General features: G+C 45.4%; 1 protein-coding gene across 3 annotated transcripts in view; it reads left to right on the forward strand.

Moving 5' to 3' along the window:
- WDR25 (WD repeat domain 25) overlaps window positions 1–22,514 on the forward strand; it is an 850,076-nt gene that overhangs the window by 632,709 nt on the left and 194,853 nt on the right. For all 3 annotated transcript variants that reach the window (XM_086937810.1, XM_086937809.1, XM_086937811.1), the window contains one exon: window positions 11,974–12,104. In XM_086937810.1, coding sequence (XP_086793936.1) covers window positions 11,974–12,104 — 131 coding nt within the window. The remainder of the gene's footprint in view (window positions 1–11,973; window positions 12,105–22,514) is intronic.

The raw sequence follows: 22,514 nt of genomic DNA on the forward strand, positions 1-22,514 counted from the left end.
GGTACAAAGTCTCCATTTCTGGTAGACACTGGCGCAACACATAGTGCGTTATCTAAACGACTGATTCCAAGGGCACCCTTGTCTGGCTCACTTATAACATCAACAGGTTTCGATGGAACGCCCTCCACTAACCCTTTGTCCGCTCCGATCCTCTTCGACTTAGAAAACAACACCACTGACACCACGTTTTTGCTTTCCTCCAATAGCCCTGACGCCATTATGGGACTTGACTTATTGAAACACTTCCGAGCGACAATTAGATGTTCTCAAGACGGAGTTCGAGTTTTCCTTTACGACAACCCCGTTCTGCTTAGACATTGCCCTCCCCGAAGCATGTTTTCCATCACTGACACTGACACATCCCTGCTTGACACTCTGCCTCCGTATCTGTGGGCCAAGACAGATTCGGACGTAAGGCGCATGTTGATTGACCCAGTGCACATTACTGTCCGACCGGACGCAATACTCCCAAAACTTCCACAATATCGGATATCGCCCGAGGGCGAGAAGGCATTGGTAAAGATTATTCAGTCACTGATAGACGCAGGAGTGGTAGAGGAAGTGGTGAGCAACGTTTGCAACAGCCCTATCTTGCCCATCATCAAGAAACAAGGAGAGGGAGATGAGAAAGCATACCGCTTTATCATTGACCTTCGAGAGATCAGCAAAGTGGTTGTACCCCAGTACCCCGTGGTCTCAGACATCACCACCATCCTGACTTTGATTCCTTCTACTGCCACCACCTTCACTGTCATTGACCTCAAGAATGCATTTTTCTCTATCCCCATCCACCCAGACAGCCGATATCTCTTCGGCTTCACCCTAAAGGCCCGCTCATATAGGTTCTGCCGAGCACCCCAAGGCTACACGGAAAGCCCCAGCATCTACAGCCAGGCCCTCAAGAGACAGCTGGATCAAGTCCAGTTACCCGATGGAGTGGTGTTGGTGCAATACGTCGATGACATCCTTTTGGCGGCTGACACCACTCCGCTAGCAGTCACAGCCACCATTCAACTCCTGCACTTCCTTGCGGAAAATGGCCACAAGGTCTCCAAGAAGAAGTTGCAATTCTGCCAACCCCAGGTCACTTACTTAGGCCACCTTCTGTCCAAAGACGGAAGAAAACTTACTCCCGACCGGATCCAAACCATTCTTGAAACCCCTGTCCCTAAGACTCAGAAACAGGTTCGCTCCCTACTAGGCCTCACCTCCTTCTGTCGACAGTGGTTACCAAACTTCAGTCTCATTGTAAAACCGTTGCTTTCTCTGCTTGCCAAAGATGTCCCTTCCCCCCTCCCTTCGACTACTGAATTCCAATCCTCCTTCACGGAATTACGAGATGCCCTTTGTTCGGCCCCTGTCCTAGGTACCCCTGATTACACAAAGCCCTTCTCCCTTTACACTCACGAAAGGGAGGGGTGCGCTTTATCTGTTCTGACCCAGTCCATTGGCCCAAAGCAACGACCGTGTGCTTAGTTCTCTGCCACTCTTGACCCTGTAGCCAGAGCCTTACCTGCCTGCCTTCGAGCTGTAGCTGCCGCTGCTATCTCTATCCGACAGAGTGAGGGGATCGTACTCTCGAATTCCCTCACGGTACTAGTACCCCATGCAGTTGACACCCTCCTGAACCAGACCAAGACTCAACACCTGACGAGTGCACGACTGACTGGGTATGAACTGACTCTACTTGCACCCCATATCACTCTGAAAAGATGCACCACTCTGAACCCAGCAACTCTGTTACCCCTACCAGAGAACGATCCCGACACGCCCCCTGTGCATGACTGTGTGACCCTTACGGACGAACAGACTAGAAGTAGAATTGACCTCAGAGACACGGCTTTCCCTGACCCCGACGGAGAGCTGTGGGTGGACGGCTCTTGCATCAAACTCCCCGATGGCACCACTTCAGCTGCCTATGCAGTCACCACGGCTCGAACTGTAGTCGAGACAGCCCGGATCACGCAACGATCTGCCCAGGCAGCGGAACTGATTGCCCTGACACGCACGAGCCTGCATTCTAGCAGCAGGAACCACAGCAAACATTTACACCGATAGCCAGTAAGCCTTCGGGGGGGTTCACCATTTTGGGCTCCTTTGGAGGGAAAGGGGATTCTTGACCTCACACGGCACCCCCATCTTACACGGAGATCTAGTCTCCGCCTTGATCGAAGCTGTCCTTCTCCCCAAAAGACTTGCGGTCATCAAATGCCAGGCACACAAGAAAGTGACAGACATTATTGGACAGGGAAATGCACTAGCCGACATCACTGCTCGAACAACAGCTGAAAATAGGACGACAACACGTATGTACGTGACCAGGTCACAAGCGGAAAAATGGACTGACGCTAGGGACACTATTAGAGACATTCAAATGGCTAGCACACAACACGAATTGACTGAATGGGCACGGGTGGGATTAAAAGACGACGAAGGCTGCTGGCGGACAAAAGACACAAACAAATGGTTGCTACCTGACTCATACCTGATTCCCATACTGACTATGGCACACTCCCCTGCCCACATAGGATCAGCCCCCATGATTGAACTTGTCTCCAGAGTTTGGCACAATGATAAGATCACAGACTCCGCCAAACGTCTGGTCCAACAATGCTTGATATGCCTGCAACACAACCCCGGGAGAGGAACTGTAGTACCCCGGGGAGGGTTTGGGGTCCCAAATCACCCGTTTGAAGTCCTGCAAATGGACTACATCCAGCTAGACAGATGCCAAGGCCTGAAATACGTACTTGTTGTGGTGTGTGCATTTAGCAAGTGGGTGGAGGCATACCCAACCCGTGACAACACCGCCATGGCCACTGCAAAAGTACTATTAAAGGAATTCTTCCCTCGCTACGGCCTTTGTCGAATTTTATGGAGCGACAATGGCCCCCACTTCATAGCCGAAGTCATCGAGCTCATCTTAAAGGGGCTGGGTATCGAGCAGAAGTTCCACGCAGTCTTCCACCCCCAGTCTGCTGGACTTGTCGAACGACACAATGCCACATTAAAATTAAAATTAGCCAAGATAGCAGCTACCACAGGACTGAAATGGCCAGACGCTCTCCCCCTGCCATTGCTACCCCCACCAAGCACCACTTGACACCTTACGAGGTCGTTTTCGGCCGACCCATGAGCGTCTGGTCTGCACCAAAACCGACTTCCATTCATGACGTCCCAGACGTCCTATTGTCTGATTATCTGTATAAATTGACTGAAACTCTGTCTGTCATTCATCAGCAGGTGCAGCAGGCCATCCCCGATGCTTCCAGGGGTCCGGGTCACGACATCCAACCGGGGGAATATGTTTTGATCGGAATTTTCAGCGGGCGAAGAGTCTGGAACCCCGGTGGACGGGCCCCTGGCAAGTACTGATCACCACCCGGACGGCTCTTCGAGTGGAGGGGAAACGGCACTGGCTGCACGCACACCACTGCAAAAAGGTCTCCCCGACCTTGGCCACAACAGAAAGCATCAACAACCAAGAAGAGCTCCTGAACAAGGACCGACCGTCACTAACCTGCTATCCTGATACCGAGGCACTTGAACTTACAAAATTCTCTGATCCCACTGTGCCATCCAGAGAAGGGTATTTCCTGCGTCGAAAGGAGGGAGCTTCGGCTAAGTAGACCACGGACTAAGTTAAATCTCAGAACGGTGACCTAAACACCACCAAGGGTCACCCGGAGAGAAGCTAAACGAAGTCTGTGGTTCTGCCCGCTACCGAGCACCTTGAAGATGATGGAAGCGCCAGATAAGAAGATGATGGAAGCGCCAAATGAGAAGATGATGGAAGCAACAGGAAATACCCACTACAGAAACCCAAAGACAGACAGACTCCACAGCTCAAAGACAATTGCACTCTTCATCACAATCCTTTTCTGCTTTCTCCTCATGACCACACTCTGGATTGTGGAAGAAAATGCACCTGCTCATGAAACATTCCTGACCACTGCTCAGCCTACCACCATGAAGGAACATTATCTGATTTCGCTCTCTCCTCAACTCAGAGAGAGGCGGAAGGAGTTTTGGAATAACTCCTTTGTACAGCTGCTGCACCAGCACAATCTTGCCACCAATGCCACCAACTGTTGGATCTGTGGGTTGCTACCCCACGCCACTGGACATTCAATACCTTTCATCCCTTCGCCCTTCTCAATTCACGGCTCCTGCCTTGCTTGGCTGATCCTCCTGCAAGAAAGCTATAAGGACAATGCCACCTCCAGCAAAACCATAACGCATTTCTTCCACGAGGTCTGGCGAAACAAAACAAAGACTCACTTCTGCCCGCAGACCTCCAACGACTCTATCCACATGGACATCCCTGCTAAAGAACGAATTGAAATGCAGGTGTTCAACAAACCAACCAGACCCACCTTCTCCTACCTACGGAAACGAACGGCTGCCACCCTGACTGTGGCTCTATCTGTCATCAACGTCACAGGCCACATGTGCATAGAAGGGCTTGGGACACAGTTGGTAGGCCGCAGTGCTTGCCGTTTCATCAGAACTTTGGACTCCACTGATCCACCTTCCTTTGTATCGTCCCCAAACATGTACTTCGTCTGCGGCACAAAGGCTTACACCTGGCTCCCCAAAGGCTGGGGGGGCACTTGTTTCATATCTTTCATCCTTCCTCCGACTTATGTGGCTCCAGCGAATCACCACAGACAAAAACGAGCCAAGGACATTGAACAAGCCGACTCAACAGGAGCACAGTTCCTCGATGCTATGAAGGGACTCGTTCCGCTCTGGGGCCCGATGGCAAACAGCCGTGCCATCCGACATCTGACTCAGGCAGTTGAGACAACAATGAACATCACAGCTGGTATCCTTGCTAACAACACCGCCGAGCTTCAAGCGGTCCGCTTGGTGGCACTCCAGAACCGCCTTGTGCTAGATGTGGTTCTTGCGGACCGTGGTGGAGCATGCCGCATTATTGGGTCCAGCTGCTGTACATACATACCGGACAATTCACCCTCAGTATATAAAGCCATCGAACATCTCCACAGACTCTCCTCAGAAGTCCACCAGGAGCAGGAAGAATGGTCACTTGGTGGATGGTTCTGGAGCACTGTTAAGAACTGGGGCCGGAGACTGTTTACCATTATCCTGATTCCTGTAATTGCAATATGTGGTCTATGCTTAGGAATTCAATGCCTGCCACCTCTTTGTTCATTATGTACAAATTGTATTTGCCATAAGACTGTGGACTTTGGAAATGAGCGCATGGGAGCATTGTATGATACCGAGGTCAGGAATTTAATGAAGATCGATATCGAGTAGGCAAGCTGGCTAGATATGTTGAAAAAGGAGGACTGTCAAAACTTAGGCTGCAGCATCAACATTATCGGCGCCATCTTGCCCCCTTTTCGAGCCCATTCGTGCGCGTAAGCGGCAGCCATTTTGAGTACCATGGCCTCTCTGCCCATCGTCGATAGCCAGCGCGTCTCTCTCTCTCTCTCCTGACCTCGCAAAGCATCCCCCGCACTCTGACAGCCCCCGCTCTCACATGCCTTGGGTCATAAACCCCTCTTCCACGCAGCTCTGCCTCGGAACCCCATCCTGTTCCCAGCGCGACACCTCCCTCCATTCCTTTCATGGTCCCGGATCCTTTGATAAAACCCCCTTTCCTTTGTGCCCGTTTGTCTTACTCGTTCCCAGGCCGCCACCTGGCCCTGCGGATACTGTTATTGCCCCCTTCCTCCTGTACAGTAGGAAGCTTCCCCCATCAAAGGATCCATGAGTTGATCAAAGCCCCCACCCCATGAGATCCGATCGACCTCATACATTCCGGAAATCGGCGGAATGTCCAGCTGCGCGATAATCATCACCTGTTGTGACCGGGGTGGGGACTTCAACTGTAAATGTGTGTGGGAACGGGCCTGAAGCGGGGATTCCGAGGATGTCCTTTCATACTTCAAAGCATTGCAAGAATGTGTGACATGCAATAAAGATCATAAACCTGTGTATAAGAGGCCAGGCCTCAGAGATGCGGTTAGAGCACCTCGAGAAGATACGCTGTTGTCTGATTTGATGTGTTCTGCTCCGTCGGAATAAAACTTCTCTTTCCTGCCTTCCAGTCTCCAGCGCCTGCCTCTTTGTTTGGTAACTTGAGTGGGTATAGAGGCGGTTAACGCCGGGCAACTCTGAAAAAGGTCGCAGCCCTACCTTTTTCCACAGTTCCTCCACCGGGAAATCAAACGTTAGTAACCCATCAAATAACAAGCCAAGATAGGAAAAAGACTGCACCTTTTCTAATATGTGGTTCCCTATTCTATAAGAGAAACTTTTGCAGGGTTTTTTGCCGGCCAACATTACATAGGACTTACTTAGGTTCACAGAGAGATCTAGTGTTTCCATAAATTTGACGAAACCATCAATTAGGCACTGTAAACTCTTCGGAGTATGGGCCAGCAGGACCGCATCATCCTCGTACAAAAGCACCTGAAAATGGCTCGTTCCTACTTTCGGGCAATCTGTCTTCAGATCAATCAAAGCCTGTTCTAAGTTGTTAATATAGAGCGAGAACAAAAGGGGGGCAAGAATACAACCCTGCCTCACCCCGCTAGTACACGAGAAGGGTTCTGTGTTCTCCCCCTCCGTGTTATAGCCGAACCTGGCGGTGGTATCCAGATGTAGTTCTCTGAGGATGGTAATCAGGCCCGGGTCAATTCCCAGGTTACTCATCAAGGACCAGAGCTTTTCCCTGTTGACATGGTCAAAAGCGGCTGCCAGGTCCATAAACCCAAGATAGATCGCTTAATTGCTGGTTTTAGTGTATATAGCCACCAGCATGTAAAGGTTCAGGCATTGATCACTTGTGGACCTCCCTGTTCTAAAGCCATACTGAATGTCCGAGATGATGTTATATTCTTCGGTCCACTCAGTAAGACGATTAGGAATTGCCCGACCCAGAACTTTAGCGGAAACATCTATCAATGAGATAGGGCGATAGCACTGGGGATTGTCCCTGTTGCCCTTTTTAAAAATAGGGTCAATTGTTGCAGTGGACCAAGAGCGCGGTAGTCCCCACCTAATAGCTGTTTAAAGAAAAGTTGCCAGCAAGGGGTTTGTTTGTGGATCTGTGTTAGACAGTATAGCGCAGTCTGTGTTAGTTAGACTTAGCAGCTGAATGAAACAGTAACTGTTAAAAATCTTATGAATCTGTCAGCCCAAAACTATAGAAACTACCACACTAGCCCCATAGAAATGCAATGATTTGGACAGATTCTAAATCAACAGCAAATTTATGTTTTCTGGCAATAAATGAGAAATGAAGCACAAGAGAACAAGTGAAGCAACACGAAAAGGTTATTTTTTGAAAAAATTATTATTTTTTATATTGAAATAAATCAATGAAAATCAAGGGTGTACAGTGATAGACAATTGCATGTGTTTCTAAAGTAAATGGAACTGAAAAAACAATCCATAGATACAGAAGAAAGCAATCCAGTCAGGAATACATTAAATTAAATTGACATCTTTCCAGGATGGTAAATAGAAAGCCAAATGTGAAAGATGAAGGGAGACTTGGATTGAAGAGTCGACGTTTCGGTCTCAGTGGAGTAATCCAGAGACCATCATCAGGACAAAAGAATAATGCAATATGGATGACCCTTATTTCATGATTGGAGCAAAACTGTAGATGAACTCATGCTGAGTATGAACAATTTATTGCCTTAGGGAAGCTTTAGTCTGCCCCGAAGTGATATCCAAATAATCAAGCCAAAAACGTTATAACTGATTGGATACAGAAGAGACGCTTCGCGCCAGTCACACGTTCCAGAATTATCACGGACCCTGAGATTGAAACTACAGGTTCCCTAAATAGTTATAACCCGCATGGGCTGCTGGGGAATGTAGTTCCCGCTCTCGCTCTCCACTCAGTGGCACCACTCGACTGCTGGAAATTGCGAGTGGGCGGCGAGAGGCAGGCAGGATAACTCAGCGGCTGTTCAATACCCAGGCAGTAAGTTCTTTTACTTGTGTGGCGATACAAGAACTCTGTGTTCTCGATTTGGCTGAAAAGAGAGTCCCCGCTCTGCAGGGGCTGGCGTAGGTTATATGCGCCTCCTGGCGCGTGTCTCCGTGTCACTGCCCGCATGGACTGCTGGGGAATGTAGTTCCCGCTCTCGCTCCCCACTCAGCGGCACCACTCGACTGCTGGAAATTGCGAGTGGGCGGCGGGAGGCAGGCAGGATAACCCAGCAGCTGTTCAATACCCAGGCAGTAAGTTCTTTTACTTGTGTGGCGATACAAAAACGATACAAGAACTCTGTGTCCTCGATTTGGCTGAAAAGAGAGTCCCCGCTCTGCAACCATCTCGGATGGGTAATGTTTCTCATAGGGGTACTTGACTTCAAAAGTCCCTCTACCAGACTAGTTACTAGCCCAAACGCCCTAAGCAACAATGGCCTTTCAACCGTAAGATCTAGGTACTCGCCAATAGGTGCTTTCCCAGTGACCATTAGTGATTTATAGAATGCCTCACCATCAATTTGACCACCTGAGCCGTCTTCCCTGGTCCGTTACCCTTACAGAAGTGCCAGCCACAGGACCTATCTTAGGGCGACCCAAGTGCAAGAGTTCTAAAACCAGAGGGTTGTGGTCACTAAATGGGCTCCATTCAATCCCCACCGATCTAATCCAGTTTTTTAATTACCTGGAAGCAAAGATAAAGTCAATGAATGACAAACATCCTCTTCCTTTGAAAGTTGGGACGAGGGTTCCTTCTTGCTCCAGTCTTACCATATCAATGGTATGTTCCAGAGCATGGGTCTTTAGGAGTTTACTAAAGACCATTCCCTCAGTAGTGTGTTCGAAGTGAGGGCCTTACTCCACTGGGCAGCGGGACCAGTCTGCATTCAGGGGGAACAACCTTGGACATAAGTGGCAATGAAGATCCCCCATGACTAGAACAGTTGGTTCAAAGGCCCCTTTCCTTTCGGCTATCTCCTGATTAGGTCTATGGTCTAATTCCTGGAATATGGGAGTGTTTTCACCGCGGGCTCCTGCATTATATACATTAAACAGGATCAACCTTAACCCGCTACCCCTAAACCCCAATGCCTGCAAATTATGAGATGTCCAGGATGGACAAGTCCATGTTCCTTGCAGATTTAAATCTACATATACAGATAGTCCTCCCTTTGCTCTTCCTGATCTCGATTTCTGGGCGGGCACAAAAAAACATTTATACCCTGTCATATGGAAGGGACTACTATCAACCACCCAGGTCTCTTGTAGACTAATTATCTGGAACTTACTTATGTATTGCCGCCATTCAAGATTATCAAATTTACTCGCTAGGCCGGCTATGTTCCACAAGATTATTCTTAGCCCCCCTTCTAGTGGCTGATCACAGGCTGGTCCATGGGCACTTAGACTTTCAGTAACAGACCGCCATCAACCCTTAGAGACTTTACTTGAGCCCCTCGGCACTGTGGTGAGATCAGGGATAAATCATCCCTTATCATCTCCTCACACATGATGCCTCCCAAAGCAGGCCCAATCTTATATTCTAGCGTGCTGACCGATTTCACCCCATTGGGTTCTATTAATGTATGAACCTCTTCTATGGAGACAGGATTTCTGAGGGCAACCTTTTGAGGCACCCGCAGCTCCACTGCTCTCAGTTCCCGCGGGTTCATGTTCCCACCTTCTCTTGTTGCTGGCTTCTCAGCTATAAGGGGGAGCCTTATCAGTCAATCATTGTCGTCTAGGGACGTCAAGGGGCTAAATCTGTTGGTCCATTTAGATGATTCACAATCTCTTGCCACTGGGCCAGTGTGGCTTCGAGACTTATTTGTAATTGGTCCTTCCCTAGATCCTCCAAAGAGGTGGGCCGAATTATAGGAGACAGTTTGTCTAGGATAAAAATATCCTAATGGCAAGGATCTAATACTACTACTTGCCTGATTAACCGTCTCACAGGTTAAAATGTGCTGCACTACACTTTACATCCCTAAAATTCACAATGATGCAGTCCCCCATTATATCTTTAGACCTGGTGCCCAACCAGCTCACCCTTCTAACGTGAAGGATTTCCCCATTTTTATTGCCTGTAATAGGCCTATACTGATTCAACCAGTGTGTGGTCTTATTTCTAAATTCAGTGTGTGACTCTCTCTGCTCTATCTTTAAATCTGGGACCCCCGCGAGTAATACTACATAGGGGCACGCTTCAGGTGGTAGATTTATGATGGGTAGAGTTTCAGTAGTTAATGTGTTGGCCACAAGACCAATCTGGTTTACCGCTAATGCTTCGGGTCTGGAGGGATGATTACTTTGTCGTTCTGTTAGTGGCATGGAAAGAAAGTCCCACCTCTGCCCGTAAAACCCCCTCTCCTGAGACCATGACTCTATCTGAATGCAGGGAGGTGCCTGATAGACTAGAAGCCTGTGTAACCGTCGGACGCTCACTGGTCATCCTGCTGGATTGCGTGACCGTCTGTTGACCTTGACTGGTATCAATAGTGGTCGGGTTATTTGTGGTGCCAGTATCCAAAGGGATGCCCTGCGTCCTACCCCTATTCTTTAATTCATTAATGATTTTATCCAGCCTACTAGCTAATGGCTTTATCTGACTTACAATGAATGATTCTAAATGATTTTGTAAGTCTAAAACTATTTGAGCCATCCGGCTCGGGGGGGGGGATCTAACAACTGAGGCGCCTGCTCGGTCCTGGCCTCCCTCAGCAAACTTCCTAGTTCAGGTCGGGAGAATCTCGTTTTAGTTTTCTTTATTCTTGGCTTCTTTGGACAAACTCTTCTTTTCCTGCTAATTGCAACTTTATTGCCGGGCATAGATTCCACCCTATCTGCACCGATATCCAGCTGCCCACAAGGGGTGTCCTGATCGGAAATTACTAAAGAGATAGCTGGGGAGATGACCATAACCTCATTCTCTGATAGCTGGGGCAGAGCGGGTAGATCGGTTGTTGGTGTTAGTGACAAACGTCTTTCCGTCCTCTCTATTTCACTCGATACTGCCCCGATGGCTTTCCGCAACATACAATCGATTGCGGTGGGCTGTGCCGTGAGAGGGGGGGGGGTATACTTTTGTCATGTGAAACCACTCGAGGCATGGGAGGGGAATTCAGCTTTGCTTTGGTAGAGCGGGTTTTCACTTTACTGGCCATACTGGGAGAAATCAATTCAATATGACCAGAATAAGTCTAGTTTTGCTAAAACCCAAACGCTCAAATCGATTCTCCTCCCCTTACCAAAATAAAACCCAACATAATACTAGGAAGTAAACACAAACCAAGCCCCCAACACCGTCCCTACAGTCAACTTGCGTTTTACAGGTCCCAATGTCACTGTACAGTCTGTCTCCCCTCTGTTCTTTCTTCTTTCTTGATCGCCGTTGTTCCACTTACTCAAAATCCAATTCTCGAGACCACGAAGGGGGCCCAGCCCGGCCTCGATCGGCCTCTGACGGCCGCAGACGGCCCCGCCCTTGTCCTAGGCTTCTCCCGTTGCCGTTGCCTCTCCTTTGAGTGCCTCCGGGCGCGGAAGTGATCAGAGGTGGGCAGGGTGATGCAGCAGGGAGACCTGGGGGCTGTAGTCTCCCCCCTCGGCGGCCGCGCGTTAGTTCAGGCAGCGTCGGCGAGGGAGACTTACAGCAGGTGGCCCTCAGATCAGGCGGTGTGTCAGGGCAGGTAGGAAGATGCCCGAGGTCACAAGCAGCCCTCAAGAAGATCGCCGGTAAAAGAAGTACAATTCAATAAGGGACACGCCATTTCCATGACAACAGTTTTAACATTAAAACAGTAGCGTTGGTTTAATTTTCTTAGAGTCAAATGCATTTTTTTTTAACTGAATGTGTGACTTTATTATTTCTAAGGAAAAACTATTTATTCACAGAATCTCTACGCTTTTAACTCTGATTGGAGAATTCTTCTTTAGCCCTAGGCCGAGAGAGTGCGTTTTTTGTTACATTTGATCAATTCTCCTTTGTGTTTTTAGGAGCCCTTTTATTTAGAAGTAAAACAGAATTTCGGATCAGCACTGTGAAATTCCATCCCTCTAACCCGAACGTATTCTTATGTGGAGGCTTCAGTCCATCAGTTAATGCCTGGGATATCAGAAGTAATAAGGTAAAAGCACTAATTAATCTTGTTTTCATTGATCAACACTGTGTTGCTCTTTCTTGTATCTTGCCATCAGTCCTATTGAATGCTGCTGTTCCTTACTGATGATCTTCATTATACTGAGTCCAACTCTGACTAGTGGGACTCCAGACTAATTTAGTGTGAGTGCATGTCTCGGAGACAAGGGAATCCTAATTTATCTTTTCTGTATATCATTTTGGCCACTTTTTCACCACCCCCTAACTTGGATATGATGTATTCACATGGACTATTATAATTAGTTTGTTCAGACAGTATTTCCAGTAGGTGTAGGCCCAGATTCCATTTTTCTTTTTTGGAGGTGAGGTGTGCAAGGAAGCGTAATTTTTGGGGGTCGGTGTGAAAGGAAGAGTAGTTATTTGGGGGGGAGGTGTGGAGGAGCAGTAGAAATCAACGTAATGGCTATTGCTAATAAGTAAGTGAGAGATGACCTCCTGCTTTATTTATTTTAGGTCCCATTAACTCTGTAATGCTAGTGAGGTTCCTTGCCCTACTCTGATACTGTTCAGCGTTAGTACAGCACCTTCTACCTTTAACGTGAGGTTTCTATCTTAAACAAGTACTTCATTATACCTTGTATGTTTTCTACCATGTGTTTTTTAGACTACTTGCTTCCACTTATTTTGTGTACTACAACCATTGTAGACAGTTACCCATCTTGTATAATAATGGAAATTGGGATTGAATGTTGCCACTGCCACTAAATTGAGGAATAGTTAAGCGTTTTACATGAGATGTACTATACTTCATGCCCTGGTGGTTATTGACTTGTGATATACCCCGCCCATCTACCATAGATATTTTGGTCAATGTACATTTGACTCTCTCTATGAAGATGCAAGGTCCATCTCGTCTGAATTTGTGTGCTATCACTTTCCTTGTATTTTCCATTACCTTGTATTTTTCTACTGCTCCTTCTCAGCCCGTTCACTTAAAAAAAAATATATATCTTTATTGTCATTTTAATATATTTTCATGTACATATATGTAGGAGCCCCTGGGGTTTTACCATGCATAAGTACATTCTACATGCAGGTTAAATTGCTTGTCGTATTTAATACTGCTGATATGAATAGCTCTTCATCAGGTCTCATCATGCCTCAAGAATAACATAACCCAGAGATCTGCCCCGATTAGGGTTCATAGGGAGTAACTCTAGTTGCCAGAATACAGACATGGTTGTAATGGCTTGAATCAAACAATAAGCCATGCAACATAAACATGTAAACAACTATGGCACCCAGCTAAATCAAAGGGAAGGCTCACCTACACGTTCCAGACTATTCCGGTGAGGGAGGTATATCTTACGTAGTGATTTCGAGAATATACTAATCTCGGGAGGGGTGAGCTTCTCAACCTTTCCACTTACTGTTCTTTTGTCCCTATTTCCTTCTGTTTTAGGTAGATACAAACATGCTATAACGTTTACTACCCCAGTTAATTTAAATCCAATCAATCAATCAATTATATCTTTATTCAGAAACAAAAATATCCATAAAAGTACATTTTAACATCACAGTAGATATTAAAACTGACATTTCATAAAAATCACAAAACAATTAAGAAGAGGTATGTCGTTAGACTATGATATTACTATAAGACAGTTCTAATAAGTATCCATTGTCAAGCGTGTCTGAACAGCGATTTTAAGAAACGTACCCACATAAAAAGATACTCTCATCATCAGTGAGATGTAGCAACTTACTATATGCTACTCTGAAATCCATGATGTAAACTTCTTAATTTGGGGAAGTAAAATGCTCTTAGTGTACTTAGAGTAAAAGTCACAGAAGAATAGGAAATGTAACAGAGATTGGCCTGAACCTCAATTACACGGGCAGTGGTAAATATCCAGATTTGCCTGAAGTCCTAAGGGGAAACTAAACAGATATTTAACAGTATCTGCTCTGAAACTATACAGTAAACTTCTCTCCCAGCGCCCCATAAGTTTTATTAAATAACCTGTGAATGATTTGTTAAATCCAATGTTCATGTAGGTTGCCACACTCGCCTTTGAAGTCTCAGCAGCTAATCTATCGGTTTGTAGAAATTTATTTTTTAAAAACTGCTTGTATCTGTTTTCTACTAATGGAGGAACAACTGTTGGCAACCCGCCTTTCGTAAGTATGATTCCACAATCGCCAACCATCCTTCCGTATTTTTCCATATTGTCCATAATAAAAGGGGGCCAACATGGATATAATCTTCAATAAAAGGGATGCTCATTTCATTATGACATATAAAATTAGTGGATATAGGGACAGCTAGGACTCTTCTGCAAAAACTATTTTCCTATACTTGAATTAGATTGCACTTTTTAATACCCCATACCCGAGTCCATTGAGTAGCTATTAGTAGGCATTGCATCTTAAAGATCTGCAGGAATGGAAGAAGAGCTCCACCCCTCCTTGGTTGGGCTATACTGAACAATGAATTAATCGCTCTTGAAAATGTATTATTAGTATATGCAATATGTGCAGTCCATGATCCATTATCAGTGAAGACTAATCTCAAGTGAGAAAAAGTAAAATTCTGATGCCCCGAGACACCTCCACCTGATTATTTATTCTTATTCTTGCCTTCATGTCCCTGTGCAAATAATCTATTAAGTGCACCAGTGCTTCATCCATACCTAGGGCTAAAAAGATGGACCACAGCCTTGAATGATTTATACTATTGAACGCCGTGGGCAGGTCCATAAATGCCAGATATATTTGGGAGTTTTGTGCTATAGTATATTTTCCAAACAGTAAGTTAAGATTGAGACACTGCTGTACTGTGCTGATCTTAGATCTAAACCATATTGACATGGATAGAAATTGACTTTTTTCCGATTGTATAAGATCCTCCCCAGAATAGTGCTGTTTCAATTAAGGAAATGGGCCTATAACAGCTGGGCTGCAAGCGGTCTCCCTATTGTTGATGTTGACTATGTACTTGGTAAAGGGGAATGTCCTAAGCTATTAAAATGTTCAGTAACATTGGGGCCTAAAATCCTGAGTTATATTTAAAGAGGTCATTCAGTACCCTTTTGGGGCCCCTGCCCCCAATAGTCTGATTTAATGCATCCTCAACTTCCCCCAGGGTTAGCTGCACTGAAGCAAAATTTGGGTTTGGGATATGATCAGTGTCAGTGGAGACAGATGCGAAAATATTAGAAAAATGCTGTTTCCAGAACTCACTTGTGATATTACAGCTTACCTTTGACTCTACGTGATTGAGCTGTTTCATCTCTTTCACTACTAACCACAAGAGTTTGCTGTTCTTGGAGTTGGCTGATAAAACTAGAGAGTACCAATGATGATCTAGTACACCCTTTTTTCTGGCTGCAGTTACTTGCTTATATGACTTATGTAGGTCTGTCACTACTTGCAGGTTCCTGAGGGAGGCCTTAAGTGCCTGTCGCAGTTGGTGATTAGCAATAGAGCACACATGACTAAACCATTTTGGTTTACTACTGTGAGGTTTAATGGGTCTCATAAGCTCTGTCTTAATGAGCAGGGGCGGCTATAGGCTCATGGCGGTTCTGGGCAGGGAGCGTAGGTAGGGGGCCCAAGAAGAGGGGGTCCGGGCGGTCCGGAGCTCGGAGGCCAGTGAAGAGGGTGGGGTCAGGGTGTTTGGAAGTGGAACAGAGCCGGAGGCCGCAAATCCCTGCAGGGGCCGCCACGCAAATATGTATCCATCCTCAGAGGATTATTATATTAAAGATATATGTTGGCATGGTGGCCCCTGGGGTTAGGCAGCTTGCACATGCCTAAGGCCTCCCCTGTAATGAGGGACTAGAGCTGGACAAAAGCCACAGCTGCCGGGTAAACAGTGTGTTCTTCATTAAAGCATTTAGTTTGTGTCAGGTGCACAGCCTGTTATCCCAATGTATGGTATTTATGTTGAAATGTTAAAGGTGCTCCACGGGTGACGTTCTCCGTCCAGTGAATGTCTCTAATTAACAAACAACGTGCTTCCAATGGTACATTAGTCGCATCCCCTTGGGCACACAAGTTAATCTCCTCTATTTGGACAAAGAGGATTCCACACTGATTTAAATTTGAGTTAATTCTTGTTTTTATTCATGTATATCTTGAATTTGCTTTCATTCAATAATTCATGTTCAATATGACATGTTATTTACTGTAGCATCATTGCTGTCAAATACTCTAATGCATTTCGGGAATACGGACGGCCCTTCCTCAGGGAGCAGCACTATGGGATCAAAGCAATAAAATGTGATGTAATCAACAACACAATAAATGAAAAATAAAATAATCATATGTGCCATGAAATGTGTACATATAATACCCAAGTGATGGTTCAACATATCAAAAGCCGCTATTTATAATCTATTGTGCGCCCATAAACTAAAACAAGCCTAATCACCATAACAGAAAGCAGCACTTACATGAAATCCATTCATAGCCTCGAAGCCAGCGTCAATCTAAAATGCGGTAAAAACGAACAAATTAGCCAAATATATTCTTTCATGTGGATAGCAGGCCCTAGAGATCTTCAAAACTACCTTATAACTAACCTGTGCGTGTTTCCACTCGTTATAATTCTACCAAGCTTCACGAAAGTCCTTCATGTTGGAACGCCGGACGCGCTTCCGTGTTCGTACAATGCAGCCACTGTGATTGGCTAAATACGCGATCACCTGACCCGTTACATCATCACCGGCACAGAGAACAGACTATACTGCTGGTGGGGCTAAAACTCGTATCGTAATTAATATCGAACAATCCAAGGCTAAAGTACAAAGGCTAAAAAACAACTAACTTGTCCATAATCAGGAATCAGCTCTATGGTAATAATAACCAAAAATGCAACGAATTGAAAAAGAACCCTAAACTATAGATGTCGAGTGGGTGCAAAGTAAAAATAATGAAATGAAAAGTGTGCATCTACAATGGGTGCAATTATGGCTGTTCGAACACACTAATATTAAACAAAAATAAAACATAAAATGAACCAAATAAACATACAGTAACAGGAATCACAAATTTTACCAAGGACATAGAAAATCTGGCATTATAGTTTGTTATAGGTAACAAGCCAGTTCAATCCGGTCATTAAGACCATTGGGTTTGCTTGAACACATTTTTTGAATCCATACATTCTATCTTTGCAGCAAATATTTGGTATTGTCTCCTCCTTTCTTCTCAACACATTCCAATATTAGGAATTTTAACTGGGATATATTGTGGTGTTCTTCACTGAAGTGCGCAGCAAATAGCCGATTTCATGTTTTTAGTGCGAATGTTTGACTTGTGTTCTATCATTCTTACTTTTATTTTTCTTTCAGTCTTACTGACATACACCTTTCCACAAGGACACTTGAGAAGATATATTACATATGACGTTTCACATGTTGCAGTAACTTTTAATTTGATTTCATGTTCCTTCAGGGATGGTTGATCGTGTTGCCTCTCATAATGTTATTACAACTTCTGCAGTTTAGACATGGTCTAGTTCCTTTGTATGCTTTAGTAATAGTGGGTTTTTGTTTCAGGATTTCTCCTATGTTTTGACCTCGTGAGTATGTAAAAAGCAGAGGTTTAGGAAAAATAGTGTTGAAATCTGGTTCCATATTCAGGATAGCCCAATGTCTAGTGATGATTCTTTTAAATTTCACACTAAGAGTTGAATATTTAGACACTGCTACTACTCTTGTTTCCTCCGATTTTTCTTTAGTTTCCAATAATTCTGCTCTACTGATTCCCTTGACACGTTTTTTTGATTCTTTAATTATTTCATGTGGGTAGCCTCTATTCAAAAATCTATTTCCCATTTCATCGATCCTAATGTTGATTTGGTATCATCAGATGTAATTCTTTTGACTCTGGTCATTTGGGAAAACAGCAGATGTTGTTTAAGACTAGGTTGGTGAAAGGTTGAAAAATGTAACATGTTGTTTCTGTCCGTGGGTTTTTGTATATGTCAGTTTCAATCTCTTTATCCGTCAATGTAACCTCCACATCCAAAAATTTGACTTTTTCTTCTGATATTTCCCAAGTTAGTTGTATGCGTTCATCCAAATGGTTGAGTTCAATTAAGGCTGCCTCCAGACTCTCTTTTGTGCTCTTCCAAATTATAAAAATGTTGTCAATAGATCTGATTAAAGCATTCCTTAACCACATGGAGATTCTATTTGATCACTTTTTCAAATAAGCGTGCAGGTGCGACTGTTCTCGACGTTAATCTAGTACCATCTGATGATGATTCTATGCAACTGGCTCTAATTTCCTTTCTATAGTAGGGTTTCGGGGCTAATAAAAGGACTTCCTCCATTGGGTTATGGTCACTATGACCAGTGGAAGTAACTTTTCCTGATAGGGACAGTCCTTCTAGATTAGGAGATGTAAAGAAGTGGTCAATTTTAGATGTATTCTCTCTCCCCCTAAAGGTAGGTAGTACCTCTGTGGGGATACCTCCAAGATCCATAACATTATCTAGTTTGCAAGTCACCAGAAGTAATGCTAGCTCAGTATGTTCGGTGTATAAGAGGCAGTGTCAGTGCACATGGTTTTGTTAAACCGATTTAAAGAAATGATTGCTGGGCTTAACCTACCATTAAAATTGCTTCCATGTCAAAAACCAGCTAGTTGGCCTCTAACCCTTACTGCACTCTGAAGAGATGAAATGTATTCAAACAGAATTGGGACTTTGGTATTGTGCACGTTAGCGAAGCCATTATTATAAAAGTTCATTAAATAGATGGTTAGACGTCTTTGGTACCTCACTGCCTGAATATTACTACCAATCATCTCCAATGCCTTCACTCAACATCCTGCTTTAATATTCACCCAAGTAGCGAACCCACCCGTTGCACTGCCTGATCTAGAAGAGGCTGCTAATTTATAATAGCAGATAAGCCAACAACAAATATTGCTTGAACCATCCAGGTTTCCTGAAACATTAGGATATCGAATTGGCTAATAAAAGCAAGCCAGTCAGGACAAAGTAACTTAGATCGTACCCCCACAACATTCCAGCTCATAATTTTTTGTAGATAATTATCATTGCCTTGAGTTATGCTCAGGGTGTTTGGGGCTTTACAAGGAGGTGCAGAAGCTATGATGTTACATAAGGGCCCGACCCTGTCTTTTGGATCTGAACTCTAAAGTAGAGAACCTATTGTGGTGAGTGGACAATTGTGGGGGAAACATAATTCCTAAAGCTGTGGTTCTATAAAAATAGTCATGGGAGAGGTAATAAATGTTGCTTTTTTAACATGTTACATACACTTGATGGCCTATTAAAATTGATGACAATACAATCTCCTTCAATGTCTTTGTTCCTACGACCTACCCACACAACCCGCCACACCATCAGTACTTTGTTACACCTTGATGGATTGAAATGTTTATGTTTGAAGAGCCAGTCAATACATTTGTTCTGCAGCTCCCCCCAAGTTTCACTTTGGGAGTTCCTCAGCAGGGTATGCCAGCTGGAACTGATACATATGGACAGGTTGCAGGAGGTAAATCTAGTAAATCCTTATTGGGTGATTACTTTGTTATGTCCATAGGGCAGTGTGTGTGATTGCGGGCAGAAAAGATTTCAGGTCTGTAATTATCAGAGGTTGATTCCTTTTGTGCCGTGGTCATGGCGACTACTGTCGCGATGTTTCCTGCAGAAGTTTGCTTAACAGGCTGAGCTGGTCTGCGATGCGCAGGCGAAGCTACATTAGTTGACCCCATGTTAGAATTTAAGTTGGGGGTCTGAGATGAGGGTACCCATGTGGATGCAGATGGTGGGAGAGGATCAGGAGTTAAATTGCCCCTATCCTCAACCCCAGGCATCAATGTTAAGCGATTATAAACTGTTTTCACACTCTTCTCTAAGCCGACCAAACGCTCTGTCAATGACCTAAGTCTTTCCTCTAGAATGTTACTGAGTTTAGAGCAAAACAATTCCACATGTTGACCGACAGTATTCTCACTGCCCAAAGTTTCAACTTGGGGAGATAATTGGGGCTGGTGCTGTGGTTGGAGGACAGGTGCGGACTGTACCGGCTGAATGCATGTGAGGTGGAGATTCTTACTTCTAGCTAGCTCGACTCATTTGTTTCCTTTTGGCGAGTTACTGCTTACCAGTGGCTCTTTTCTGCTTTACTGCTGTGGTGGTGTGTGGTCAGGGATCCTCTGATGTTATCAAGGTTGAAGTGGATTTAGGTTATTATCTGAGACTGCACTTATATTTAAGCCTAATGTATAAGGCTGCAGGAATACCATTTCCTTGGTCTTAGATTTACTGGGCCAATTTGCTCCATTGATGGGGGCATTGTCGACCTCCCAAGATCCAATCATAGTCTGCGTTCCACTAAGTCTATCTCGTTGGAGACAATCGTAACAGCTCCTTCTAGCATCGAATCAATAGAAACAGTGGGGCGTAAGATGGTGTTGCTTCCTTTATTTCTGCGTTTCTCCATAATGAATATTTATAAGACTCCTCCCTTGCTATGTGGGCCGCCAGTTCCCTGTAAAGATCTTTGGCTCCTCGAGTCAAGAGGGATGGCCCAACCCAGCCTTGTCATACGGGTATGTTCTTGGCCCGGGCACGTGCCCTGGCGCGCCCTGTGCTTCGGAACCCTGCAGGAAGAAATTAGCTCCTCCAGGGGCACTGACTGTGGCATAGGCGGCTTCGTCGCGCTCAGCTGGGGGTCCGGGGCCCGCCAATACAGACTTCACTCTCTTTATGTCATATATGTTAAGTGCATAATGCTATATTAAATGTATAATCGCTGTAAAGCATTCAGATCCTGGTCGGTTGAGTCCATGCTTTATAAGTCAATATAACGAAAAGAAAACTTATGACTCTGATTTACATCTACTGCCAACTCCACCACTTCCAGTTCCCAACCTTGATGTCTTTGGCCAGATTGTAGGCAGACTCTTATTTTAAGGTTGACTCTCAGAAATCTAAAGCCTGTAAAGTATGCATTGTCTATATTATTACCATGACACATGGACGTGATAGGTTCCAGTGAGGTCAGAATCTATACATAGTTATGTGTACCTGTGTAAGTCACGAATTGCATGCATGTATTTGGGAACCCCGTTAAGTGGTTTAATGAGGCACAGAGCTGAAAATTAGAAAGCCCACAGTTCCTCCGCTTGTGAATGTTTGCATTTGCTTGGAATACACAGCTGCTGCTAGGGGGAGGTTCTGGTGATCGCCCTTAAAGCGCTGCCTCTACCCTCATGGTGGGGATACGCAATATTGTTTGGCCGCATCACCGAGACTTAGCACTGGTGGGATCGCTGCTGTCCCAGGGTACTCCTGCTCCTGCCCCGCCCACAGCTGCTGCTATAGGGAGGTACTGGTAATCGCACTTAAAGTGATGCCTCGACTCCTGTGGCACGGGACGCAATATTGTTAGGCCAAATCAAATCACTGAGACTTAGCCCTGGTGGGAGTCCTTGTCCCAGGGTATCCATGCTCCTGGCACATCCACAGCTGCAGCTAGGGGGAGGCGCAGGTGAGCACACTTAAAGCACTGCCTCTATCCCCGCGTGATGCAATATTGTTTGGGTGCATCCCGCTCCTGCCCTATCCAAAACTGATGTTAGAGGGAGGTGCTGGTGATTGCGCTTAAAGTGCTGCCTCTATCCCTAAACGATGGATTTAGTCCCAGATCTCTATACTGGGGTGAATATATGACATTTTCTGCATTCTGTCCATCAATTGTTCTTTTTGCATTTGTCACCCCGAGTGGGACGGGTATGCTCAGACTTGAGTCCCGTGCTCTCCATGCCACTGGAATCAAGCTATTTTGGCTGAAGAGGGGTGAAACCCCAAAACCGCTCCTAGGATGCTTGTTTCCAGTCCAGGGAGGACCTGGATAGGCTGTTCGGGCTGGACTGTTCCCATTGGGCGCAGGGTCAAGGCTGATTTGCATATGGCTGGGTTCAAACTGGAATGGCATGGTGAGCAAAAATCGATGGATTTAGGCCCAGCTCTCTGTCCTGGGGTGAATGTAAGACATTGTTCTGCATTCTGTCCATCAATAGTTCTTTTTGCCTCTATCCCTACAGCATGGGACGCACGCGGGCAGCATCTGGGCCAAAGGCAAACCCGTCCCGAGCCTGTCAGTGACTGGCAGACTCTGGGCTGGGGCACCCCTCTTTCATGTGTCGTCTGGTTTCTGTTAAGGGTAAGCGTAAATCAACTTGTCCTGAATAAGATGTCTTTAAGGTTCCACAAAAGTGGGCTTCTGTCATCACATCTCACGTCAGCAGTGGGAGCCCGGACTGAAGAGATTCAGAGTGCAAAGGAGAAGTTTAGCCTAGGGTTGGGAAAAGTCTTGCCTAATCCTGACACGCAAACTTTGAGAGGATATATGGGTGGTGGCACCTGAAGCTTTGCATCCTGTTGTGCGGG

Source organism: Lissotriton vulgaris, chromosome 9, assembly GCF_964263255.1.
Source record: "Lissotriton vulgaris chromosome 9, aLisVul1.2, whole genome shotgun sequence".
Classification (NCBI taxonomy): Eukaryota; Metazoa; Chordata; class Amphibia; order Caudata; family Salamandridae; genus Lissotriton; species Lissotriton vulgaris.